The sequence below is a fragment of the Astatotilapia calliptera genome, chromosome 7 (genome assembly GCF_900246225.1).
Source record: "Astatotilapia calliptera chromosome 7, fAstCal1.2, whole genome shotgun sequence".
NCBI classification, from domain to species: domain Eukaryota; kingdom Metazoa; phylum Chordata; class Actinopteri; order Cichliformes; family Cichlidae; genus Astatotilapia; species Astatotilapia calliptera.
This window is the reverse complement of record NC_039308.1, coordinates 63,677,974-63,690,454: the sequence shown is the minus strand read 5'-3', so window position 1 is coordinate 63,690,454 and position 12,481 is coordinate 63,677,974. Positions and strand designations below refer to the sequence as shown.

At 40.5% G+C, this 12,481-nt stretch overlaps 1 protein-coding gene across 7 annotated transcripts in view; it reads left to right on the top strand.

Moving 5' to 3' along the window:
• The window catches only part of abcc8 (ATP-binding cassette, sub-family C (CFTR/MRP), member 8), a 60,026-nt gene that overhangs the window by 32,150 nt on the left and 15,395 nt on the right, over positions 1–12,481 (top strand). For all 7 annotated transcript variants that reach the window (XM_026176500.1, XM_026176503.1, XM_026176504.1 and 4 more), the window contains 7 exons: positions 854–926; positions 1,049–1,154; positions 6,791–6,823; positions 8,004–8,042; positions 8,642–8,740; positions 11,393–11,477; positions 11,789–11,869. In XM_026176500.1, the coding sequence (XP_026032285.1) occupies positions 854–926; positions 1,049–1,154; positions 6,791–6,823; positions 8,004–8,042; positions 8,642–8,740; positions 11,393–11,477; positions 11,789–11,869 (516 nt within the window). The remainder of the gene's footprint in view (positions 1–853; positions 927–1,048; positions 1,155–6,790; positions 6,824–8,003; positions 8,043–8,641; positions 8,741–11,392; positions 11,478–11,788; positions 11,870–12,481) is intronic.

The window sequence follows — 12,481 nt, the reverse complement described above, 5'->3', positions numbered from 1 at the left end:
AACTACAGAGACATATATAAATACAGAGTATACAAAAGGGATAAATAGAATAAACAGAAATAAGAGTACAAGGGAATTGCACATTTCAAGTTTCAAGTATTGTGAGTCTATTGCACCACTGGATATTAACAAAAAGTATTGCACAGTGAAAAGGCACTACAGCTTGTAGGAAATCTGAGCATTTTGACACATGCCATGCAATTCTTTGCCTGCATACAGTAATTCATTCTCTGTATGTCACCAAAATATTCTGGAAGCAAGTAAACAACACCAGCATGACATGAATAAGAATTAGGCAACAGTTACTTTATAGCCTCACATACGTATGCACCATTTTGAGAAGGATTGCGCGCTTACAAAGAGAGAAAAATTATCCTTTGTTTGATGTTTTTACCAGCACGGCAGCTCGGTGGCACGGTGGTTAGCACTGTTGCCGCACAGCAAGAAGGTCCTGAGTTCAATTCCAACACCAGGCCGGGGTCTTTCTGTGTGGAGTTTGCATGTTCTCCCCGTGTTTGCGTGGGTTCCCTCCGGGTACTCCGGCTTCCTCCCACCATCCAAAGACATGCAGCTTGTGGGGATAGGTTAATTGGATAATCCAAATTGTCACTAGGTGTGAATGTTCGAATGAATGTGAGTGCGAATAGTTGTCTGTCCCTGTGTGTTAGCCCTGTGACAGACTGGCGACCTGTCCAGGGTGTACCCTGCCTCTCGCCCTATGACAGCTGGGATAGGCTCCAGCGCCCCCCGCGACCCTGAAAAGGATAAGCGGAAGCGAATGGATGGATGGATGGATGGATGGGTGGATGGGATGGATGATGTTTTTACCGCATGTGCCTGTGCATCTTTTCAGATATCAAATGGCTATTTCACCTGGGTCGATGGAGCACCAACGCTTTCAAATGTGGACATCAAAATTCCCTTTGGTGAGCATCAAGCAGTGCCATGTACAGTCTGTCTGCCCCTGCTTCGCTTGTTTCTCTATTCAGTTGTTTAACGTGCTCATTCACTCACAGTACTGTTGCCTCTTCTTCATGAAATCTCTCAGGTAAGCTGACGATGATTGTGGGCCAGGTGGGTTGTGGGAAATCCTCTTTGTTACTGGCAGCGCTGGGAGAAATGCAGAGAGTGTCTGGAACTGTCACCTGGAACAGGTCAGCTATATTTTTTTTTACTTATTATTTGGTGCTTGCAAAAGTGTGCGATAATCAGTTGTGAAATGTGATTCTGATCTCTCTTTGTGGGTCTGAAGAAGTGCAGATATTGTTGCTTTATCAGTCTGAGAGACTGATGTGCACCATATCGATCTGCAGGGAATCTTTGAGGCTGAAAGTTGATTAAAAGTAAACAGAATTGCAATTCTTCTTTAAACTGTAGGACACTGGAAGAACAATGGAAGTGATTAAATTTTCTTTGTTGAGATTATGATTCTTCTTGAGAACAGTACTGATCTCATTAGCATGATAGTGCTTAATAGCAGTCACCCCAGTACATCGATCACCTCACCCATCCATTCAATTATAAGGAAAAAAAACAAATGCACCACCAGGGAAACACTTGTCACTGCTGCATCTCATACACTTCATTCTATGGAATCAAATTCAGTCCAGAGGTTAAAGGAAATTCCAAGAAATCTGCTACCTATAGGGACCTGAACCACTCCAGCTGATGTCGCGCCACGTTTCCTTCTCCATCCTCAGCCTGCGTTATTTTCTGACATATGGTTTTCCAAACCTCTCTGATAATTGGTCTGTCATGGGCACCTTTGTTCTTTTATTTATGTGTTTTTGCACAACTATTAATTACATGCCGCTGACAGGGCAATTACCAACAAAATCAGACTTACAAGTACTCTGTTTCCATGACACAGCAGTATAACATAAACGGATTTGTAGGTCAGTGAAATGAGCTGATATGGCAGCTTTCTTTTTTATGGTTGGGAGAAACATTGTGGAAGAATGTGGGCATCCTTTTATGCACCACTGACCTAGATTCAGTTGGCTGCTTTTGGTTGAAAATCCCAACTGGTTTGCTGTGGCTGCAGGCCAGAAGCCCACCTCCTAATGACACCTGGGTATGCCTTTTTAGCACTTATCAGCTCACTTCCTTTAAATAATCCTCCAGTTTTCTGTCATCTGCCTTTTTTTTTTTTAGGTTGAATTAATTTATCTGGACAAATGTTTGTTTGTTTTTAATTTCAGACCAGATTTGGCTTTTGTGCTGAGGCAGAATTTCCTCATAACTCTGTAAATTAGATCATCATTTCAACAAATAAAGTCTGTTAATTGAATATTTTGGTTAAATAATAATAAAGTGGTATTCACCATGTGGTTAATAAAAACAAAGGAAATGCCAAAAGCTGTGAAAAGACATAGAAACTGAGCTAAATTTACTCTATTTCACTGCATACTGTGTATCTGTTACAAGTAAAGTGATAGCAAGAATAAAATTATATTTCTCATATTGTACGATAAATTTGAAGAAAAACAGCGATTATGTGACTCTTCAGATTCATTTTGCTACCCTTTGAGTGATTCAGAGCCCCAGATGTAAAAACCACTGTGCTAATGAATGCATTGTAATGCACTGGACAGGCTGTGCTGTTATAGTCTCATCTCAGTTTGACAGATTTAAATAGATGAAATACTTTTTTCATTATAATCTGGATTATTTTGATTAATAGTTTGAATACAGTGTATTTATTATTAATACATCATTCATATTAACATTTAACAATGCTGCTCATTCTGGACAAACTATAAACTTTTTCTTGTTTACTTATTTTTTGGATTGAGTTCATTTAGTGACCCAGTTCTCCTTTTTGGTGCCTTCTGAGTCTTTTTTTAAGGTCCTGCTGCAGATGTGGCTTTCCACTCTTAGGTTTCAGCCAAACAAAACTCAGTGGGTCTTTAAAAGTAGACTGAATTTAAAATAGCACAATGCAAAGTGAATCCTCACATCGTGCCAGATGCATTCTGGGAGCCATTAGCCTTCGTTTTCTGCATCTGAATGTCTCGTCACCTACCCAGGATGGCGCGCTGCTATCAGTCTCCATTTGTCACCAAAGTCTAGGCTGTTCTACTTGATTGTCACAATGTCTCTGGCAGCCAAACACACACTTCTGCTGTGTTGATGCCAGGGTTGTGCTGGCACTCCCTCTGATATTAAATTGGAATGAACTTCAGGCACGCCAAGTGCTCGAGCATCTAAGTTATCATCTATCCCTGGGAGACTAAAAGGCTGTCAGTTAGACTTTGCATTGCTGAAGTATGCAGACGCACAACCTGAGTAGTTTCTTCCTCTGTTTTCTCTGGTTTTGCTGTTATTGTCATGCAATGTTTTTGAGTCAGCAGCATGTACTGTATTGCTAAGAAACACACATAAACATGCAGATTAAATGAGAGCAGCTTGTGCCTGGCAGGGGCCGAACACATGACTAATCAGACGCGTGAGCATGTGAGCTTGTCAGATATATAAAGACAGTCTCATTGACTTGGTGGTAATTGGTGATTCACAGTCAGCTGTTACTGACCGGCTGATGGTGTTTATGACTGCGATACCTTGTCTGAGCTCACCATGCTCCATGTGTTTGTTTCATCAAGCACTGAAAACCTATTCTAGTCACCTGAAAAAAAAGGGGCCATTGAACAGCTGTTGTGAAGCTCTGTATTAGATTGAGGACCCCTCTGTTCATAGAAGTTATGTTTTTTTTTTCTGAGCTTTTTAATGATTTCTTGTTCACCTTGGCTTACAGATTGAAACTGAACCTCTTTAACCTTTGGGGGGAAAGCGTCTGGTTTTATTTTTAAATCAGTGTTGCTTTTTCTGAGCTGTAGATGTATGTGACATTGCAAGGACTGGGACTGTACCTCAGAATCATTAGAAAGGAGTCAAGCTCTAGTCTGTCTTTGCAGGGGTACTTGATTTTAATAAAGTCTGATAATATTGTAATTATATGGAACCTGTTGGATTACAGGTCCCAGAGGGTGGCATCTTTCCTATTAAGGGTGACTGCTTGATAAAAACTTAATTAATCTCATCCATTGGTGGGAAACCACACACACAAACACCCCACCTGCTCCCTCTGGCGCCTGTAGTCCTCTTCAACTCTCCTGATCCAAATATGGCACAGAGCAGGGGGACATCTGGGGCTTCTCTTATATTAAAGTACATGACTATTTGCATTTTGACCTCGATATTCAGTCAAAATGCCGAAGGTCTCTTATCACGTGTGCACTACACCCAGAGTTCAGCTATTAGACAGGAAGGTTGCAACCTTAAAACATACCTGTTGAAGTAATTAACTGCAGCAGGACAGTGACTTACTCTTGTTTTAGAATTATCGGATGAAAAGTGCACTTTACTGTGGAGGATCACTGAAATGTAAAGGTTGTAGACTGCTTTAAATTATGAAGCTGAAGAAAACTTAAGAATTCATGATGGTTTACTACACACTTTGCAGTTTTTATTTTCTTTAGGCACATAGCAACTGGTGGCTACAGCACAACCAAAATGACTGCAACCATGTGCAATCAACTTGTAATGAAACTTGGTCACCTGCAGACTGAGCGTGCTGGATGCTTGACCTTGGAGCAACCAGCTGGTTTTACAACTACTTGCAATTGGCCCCAGACAGCAAAACAATTCAATGCAATCCGATGCCGATCACTAGTTTTTTCGTGGTCTCACAAATGTTGCCAACCTATTTTTCCTCTAGTGTGACTGGGCCATTAAAGACACCAGGTAAATCCTGACAAATCCTCCACAGCCTGCACTACGGCATGCAGCGGGGAAAAATGTTCAGATACATGCCATTAAAAGCTGACCAGAATCAGCACTTATTAATCACACATGGTGTAGTGCTGTTTACTTTATGCACATAGCATAATGATTGTTTTGTATAATGTGTGCATTGCGTTTATTGTCTGTTTGCATTGTCTGCATGTTGTCTGCGTTATCTGAGTCACCGTCAATCAGAAATAAACACTTTAAATTAGAAAGTGTTGGTGAATCACTCAGCCTAGCTTTTTCTTTTTTTTCTTTTTTTTGCCTGTCCCGTTTGGATCTTTAGCCGTCAGAATTGTTGTCTGAAGGCCAAGAAAGATGCCAAGTGGATTTACTTTTCCAAGTGGATCATCATAGCCTTGCCATATTGGTCCATTTGATTGACCTTTATTATAGTTATGTATTTATTTTATTTTCATTTTTTAAAGATGGGACAGACATGATTGGAGGATAGGACAGGGAGAAAGAATGAAAGAAAGAGAGGGAGAGAAAGAAAAATAGAGGGGAGACGAGACGGTGAGAAAAGGGGGAAGAAAAAAAAAAAGAAAAACAAACAAAACACCTGGATCACCTGTATGGAGATAAAAAACCAGAAGAGAAAACAAACAACAAAGAGCAACATAATAAAAAAAACAGCACCATCACAATAAACTAGCTAACAGTAGATAACAGTAGATACTTTTTTAATTTCACCTGTTGAGAATGAAAATGAAAACAAGCAAAAGAAAACGAGAGCAACATAATAAACAACATCACGATGATATATGGGAATATAACAGTAAATACTAAATATTAAACATTATTGTGCAGCACGTAAGATCGACACTCAGCCTAGCTTTAAAGATTAGATTTCAGTTTCTTGCTGCTGATAGAAAGCGTCAAGTGTGACTTCTTATAAATTGTCATAACCTTGGGTCCTTCAAAATGTTGATTGAAAATCTCTTTCAGTATCTCAATCAGAGATAAAACCTGTAAGTCATCAGCTCCATCGTGGTTCCAGCTGCAGGAAAAACAACACCCTCAAGCTTCCGTCTTTGTTAAGTGTCATCAGATGATTTGGTGTGATTAGGTTACTCCTCCACAAAGATGAGAACAGTGGTGGAAGTGCATGATCATGGCTGATTGCTTGTTTGACAGTAAGCTCGGGATGACGTGGGTTGTCATGCCCATTGTTAGCTTTTTTTTTTTTAATACATTCTGTGTTTTTCAAACTTCTCAGTTTAGGTCTCATGATGAAGGAAGCTTTTAATGAGAACATCATCTTCCATTTGTTTTTGCAGTATAGTAACCGTAGCAACCTTGTATTGTCTAGATGCACAGTGTCCGCACCTTGTCCAAGTGTACAAATCACTTCATGTTAGTTGTTCCACTCTAAATTATTGGCTTTTTGGCCACCATTTTTATATTAAAGAAACTAAAGGAGTAATGAACTTGCTCAAAAATAAATATGTTTGCTTTTAGGAGGAAAAAAACATGTTTTGATATTTACCAAGTAAACTAAATTTGCATTTTGACTTGCCACATAAATTTGTTCCCCCTGTTTGCTTCTAGCTGCTTTTACACAGCCGTGCTTGCGTGTGAGTGTGCACCATGTGTGAGCCTTTAAATATCAGTCAGCCTTCCTAACAGCTGTGCCCTCTGGCTGACGTAATGCTGCTGCAGTAAACTTTGAGTAAATCTCTCCGGTTGTCCTCAGATGGGATCGGAGTCACCTTCTCAGGACAAGTGTTTGAGGTGTCAACTTGTCAAACCTAAAAATACACCACAGCATCAACTGAGCATGTGCAAAGCCAAAAACAGCCAATCACATCCTAATAAATGTTAGGGTTAGGGCTGTGAATGTCTGTGCATTTTGTTACACGAGAAAGAGCTTGTGGGAGTTTCAAATGACAATAAATGTAATAATAAAGAGCCATAATTACCAACTTTCCCTTGGTCTTTAATAAAAGCAGTTTTACAATTACGAACTAGTAACATATATATATATTTTTTCTATTATTTACAGTCTGCCAAACCTGGAGTCTGAAGGGGATGAGAGGTAAGTGTTGCAAGCAGAAAGCTAAAATCATCGTGTATTTTTAGTAAGGCCTTAAAGTGCTCGGACAGACTGTGCTGGTTACTGTGTGAACTATTTTCACAGCAACAATAGTGTGCAGTATAAATCAGGATTATAAATAGAGCTCGGTTGACAGTTCAGAGTTGTCACTGCTTTAGCTAACACACATGGAAGCCTTATCATAGCACACTGTGGCTGATTGTTTCTATTTGTGACTCAGCTTTCCTTTCACTGCTTTCTCACTCTGGACCTACATGTACACACAATGAAGCTTCCATATTTCAAGTATTTGTGTTGTGTTTACTTTTGAAAGCTGTTGTTTCGTCATTAACTGATGCCTCTGTTTCTGCTGACTGAACACGTAACTCTTTGCTATGTGTGTGTCTAATGGTAGCATGATGTTTTATGGGTAGGAGGGCAAGAAGCAAAGACCTGAGGCAACACACATCTCATCTTTGTTTAAATAGGAATAATCTAGTTTAGCTAGATTGCCCCAGTGACTGGAAACAGATTCAGTTGCGTTAAATAATAGATTACTGCCCAGTGAAGTTATTAAGGCAATTTAAAAGTATTTTAAAGCTTACCAATCAGAAGGTTGGTAGTTTGATTCCTGGCTCAGACCTGAGTTCACAGGTACACACTGGCCTTGTTTTTTTTTCTTCACTCAGTTTACCTCACTTTTTTATTGTTAGCAGCATCTAACAGTGAGAAACAAAATGAATAAGGTACCAGTGAATGGCCACACACATCCATACACCAGCCGCAGACTTAGTGCTGACGTACTAATCTCAGGCGGAGGAATCAGATTCTCAGAGAACTGCAGGCACCACAATCCAAACGGGGTGATGCTGATTTCCAGTTCAGCAAATTACAGGAAGAAAAATGAAGAGGGCGTGGGCGTTATTTTAGGAAGCATCAGATCACCGCTAATGATAGACTTGCTCATGTAGGGCAGTGGTTGGCCTGTTTGTGTTGGGGTGGCAGTGACATGATTGCCATAGTGAGGGAAGAGTACGCGGGTTAGTGAGTGTGTTTGGTTTTTGTTAATCATTACAGGAATTTGGTGGAGTCAACAGACTGTTTATTTCAGGGGGAACAATGCCTGTTTAATTATTTGGGCGTGTCTCTAATGAGTGCCGTGTGTTTGGTATTTTCTCCACAGTCCGACAGACAAAGACGCAGCAGGTGAAGGAGACATCAGGTGAGCGCAGTCTCCATGGAGATGCATCACCAATAACAGCAGAGCCATTAGAGATGTATCTGTGGGTGGTTATCTACAGTGTGGGCCATTTATATGGATACACCGTAATAACATGGGAATGGTTGGTGATATTAAAGTCCTGTTTGTGGCACATTAGTATATGTGAGGGGGCAAACTCCTCAAGATGGGTGGTGGCCATGGTGGCCATTTAGAAGTCGGCCATCTTGGATACAACTTTTGTTTTTTCAATAGGAAGAGGGCCATGTGACACATCAAACTTATTGGTAATGTCACAAGAAAAACAATGGTGTGCTTGGTTTCAGGGTAACTTTATTCTGCTACGTTCTGTTTTCTGTCTTTATTGATCACCCTCAAGAACTAGCTATTCCCACTGCTTATATACTTGCCCCAGACCCTCGGTTACATATTGACTCCACAAATACGGAAGGTCGTTAATGATCCCAGAGGTTAAATAGATTTTTAACCTTCACCCATGTGTGAAACTATACACTCATTAAGAGGTAAAATGTAAACATAGAGATATTATTGTGTTTGTTTGACCCTGCTTTAAACCTGCTTGTGTCGTAAATCTCTGGTAGGAAGAGAGGCCCTGTGGCCTACGCTTCCCAGAAGGCCTGGCTGCTGAACGCCACAGTGGTGGAGAACATCACTTTTGAGATGCCCATGATAAAATCAAGGTAAGACCTCATACTTTTATTGCACTGTTTAAAAAAACAAAGGTATAATGAGTATATTTGTTCACTCACGCTTTTCAGTGGATGCCGCTGTTGGTTGGGGTGCCGCACGCTGCTGGCATATGTATGTTTGGTATAACTGGATCGTTCACACCAGCATTTTTTATACCCAGTTTTTGTCACAGGATAGGGAGTGTGGCAAGCAGGCAATGGACCCAGAATGCTAGACTCAAACGGAATTAAACTCGAAATCTCAGCTTTTATTTTGCTGGCAATAAGGTGAAGAAAACAAAAGCAAACAAGGTAACAGAGCAGGGTAGGAACTGAAGGATGGAGGCTCACGCAGCACGAGGGAGGACCCGACAAAGAACAAAGGGAGACACGGACAACATATACACGGGAGGAGATTAGGGCAGAGTGGACAAACATGGGAGCACAGCTAAACAGAATCTAAGACAGACAGAAGAAGCAAAACTGAACCTGATGCACAGAAAACAAGAAGACAAGGACTGTCAAAATAAAACAGAAGGCAACTAACACAGAGCCCAGGACTATAACTTATAACTTGACAAGACAGGGACGCCAGACAACCACCGAGACAGAAGACAGTCAGACAATGACTTCGTACAGGAGGTATGAAACACAGAGAAGAGACTAGGACAGACTGGACAAGGAGGGGAACTAATACAGTCAGTCAAAACACTAGAAACAGGCGTACTAGCAAGAACTATACTCGAGACTAAATAATTTAGAACAAGAACACGAGTCCAAAACAAAAACCAGGACCATGAACAGTTTTCTGTTACGTATAGACACAACACTACTTATTAACACTACTGCCTGCCTGGAGTTAGGTGCCTTTTTTTGCTTGAATAATTCGTAGGTCATTATTAAGTGGTTGAATGCCCATAGATAAACTTTGAATAACCTTTAAAGACATTTAAAGACTTTAAAGAACTATCATGAAGTCTGGCACCTGCAAAGAAATGAGGGGCTGCACAGACTTTTTGCACTTTTGCAGCTTTGTGGTTTTCACACTCTTGTTTAGATGATTTTTGTCTTTGTTTTCCTTTTTGTGTGTCTGTGGATGTGCAGAACATGTCATACCATAAGTAACCAGTGTATGAGCTCTACTGAAATTCAAATTGTTGTCACTGTGCTGTTGTGACACGTGCAATCACAACAATGTTAAAAATAACATCCAGAGTTGTTCATTATAACAAGGGGATCTACTCTCAGTCAAGTCGAGCAGTTTAGCCAAATTAGAGCCAACAGCACTTCTGCTCCCTCCAGCAACTGTAGTAAATTGGATGTGAATAGTCAATAGTTCTGTTATGAACTCTTCACATAAGCAGCCTTGACACTGAAACACCTCAAGCCAGGGTGTTTTGTTGCTGAAGGTGTGTGGTTCTTTGTGCCTCTTGTGTTGTGATGCAGCGTGTCTCCAGTTTTGCTCGCTGTTGAAAACGCCTGTGGAGGGACACTCTAGATACACACATGCCGCTTTCATCCACACAACAAATGGTATTTCTCAAAGGTCGAATGCATTTATGGCATCGTCTTGGGTCTCTGTGGCTCTAATGGACTGTTTTTGATAAAACAGGTTTAATGGACTACTGTGCTTTGTTGCTGTGGAGATGTTCAATAAAACAGTCTCCAGTCTCGCTCTATCGCTGCTGTCCTACTGCGCTGTCTGTTTTATCCAGCAAAATCTGGATTACCACCGGGCTGCAGCAGGTCCATGAACTTCCAAGCTGTTTAATCAAGGCTGTTGTAACCTGCTGTGTCCGTTATTGTATCACATTTTCTTATGCTTGTGAAACAGTTGGTTCAAGTGATACAGTTCCTCCAAAGCTCTGCTCCAATTCTATGGCTATTAGGAAATGCCAAAGAAACATAAACAGAACACTTTATCACCTACCTAGCTAATATGTAAGTTTGGATATTCACTAAGCAGAGAGCATGTATTTCTCCACCCTGACATAGACCCCAAACACTAAACTCAGTCTTTGATTCAACATTGTGCTGCAAAACAGTTGAATTCCTGCATTTGGAAAAAGCCCACAATTTGTCCCTGTGTATCCACAAATATAAACCATGAGCTAATCTGTTTTGTTTTTAATTTAAAAAGCAGACATCTAAGCATCTTATTTAATAATATCACCTTAAAAAGACTATAGAAGAAGTCTGTGCATTATCTAAACTTCCCAGAGATATTAGAGGAGAGTTTTTTGGTATTTTCTGGACAACGACAATATTTTTAGGTCATAACCTTCTTGTTACTTCAGTAATTGAGTGACTGACAAACTGTCATGTCAAACTATGTGTGGCTTACGTTTTACACTGTGTGGGTTATCTTAAATAGAGAGTAAAGAAATTCTTGTATCGCCTCTTTAGTCTTTGTCTTTGTGGCGTTGAACCCTTTAGGGTAAAACCTTTTAAGATGAACCAGAGAAGCTGCTATTTTCAGTTTCCTCCACTCTCTTTCATGGACTGTGTTATGCATACATAACGCAGTCCCATGAGTTACATTTATGTGAATGTGAATCAATGGCCCAAGAGATAATAATGAGCAGGGCTGTAGTTTCCCTCTGCTTGGTATTAGCAGCTGCTCTCTGCCCTCATCTGTATTCTGTCTCTGTTTCTGCCCGGCAGATACAAAGCTGTCATTGAGGCCTGCTCGCTTCAGCCTGACATTGACATTCTTCCACAGGGAGACCAGACAGAGATCGGGGAACGGGTCAGTATCACAGTAACATTTATGAGTTTCTGTCTGGCTGTAGCTCCCACTGTGGCTCGTTTTATTGCAGAATCATTTGTCATCGTTACTGTGTAGCAAGATTTTGATGTTTGCGTATCAGGAAACTAGACTGACCCTGTTCATTTAGAGCGCTGTCATGTTGGATTTCTTCATGCACCAGTAATGCAGGAAATAAACCCTAGTCTCCTTTGCTCCTCTAAGGAAAAGAGCCGCACATATTTCTGGATATTGTTAATTCATCTTTGTGTTGCAGCCCCTATGAGATAACATTTTGCTGTCCTCCGATGCAGGGCATCATCCTATCAGGTGGACAGAAACAGCGAATCAGCGTGGCCAGAGCCATGTACCAGCAGACCAACGTTGTGTTTCTGGTGAGACTGCACACAGAAATAACTGAACAGTTTAAACGGATGGCTTCTCAGGCTGCACCTGTGATTTATCAGTATTCATTGAGAAACTGTTTCTGTAGCACTACCTGACGGTGCTTGTGATTCTCTTTCTGATGCCTCCCTGTGTGACATAAATAGCTACACACTCTAAGAAGCCCAGAGCAGAAGGTTTAAAAAACATTCCCTGCCATTAAATAGAAATAACTTTATATGACATCGATCTCAAAATTTCCTCTATTAATCCTTCAAATATTAAAAAAATAGAAGTTGAAGAAACAGGAGAAACACCACAATGACTTTCTGTGTGCTCACGACTCATGACTGGGGGGAATGTAGTGTTCAGTATCTTGTTCAATGACACTTTGACCTTTTAGCTTGTGGATAACTTACCCGATACCCTGAGCCACAGCCACCCTGCCCAGCATTTTTGAATTAATATTTAAATTAATATTAAATATTGTAGTGTAACACATCCTAACACATCCCCATTTATAGTATGTATACATCTATAACACCTTGTGATCACATCCTTACAGTAACATCTAATTTATATTCACAAAACTTCTGTTTCGCATGTTATATGATGATGCCATC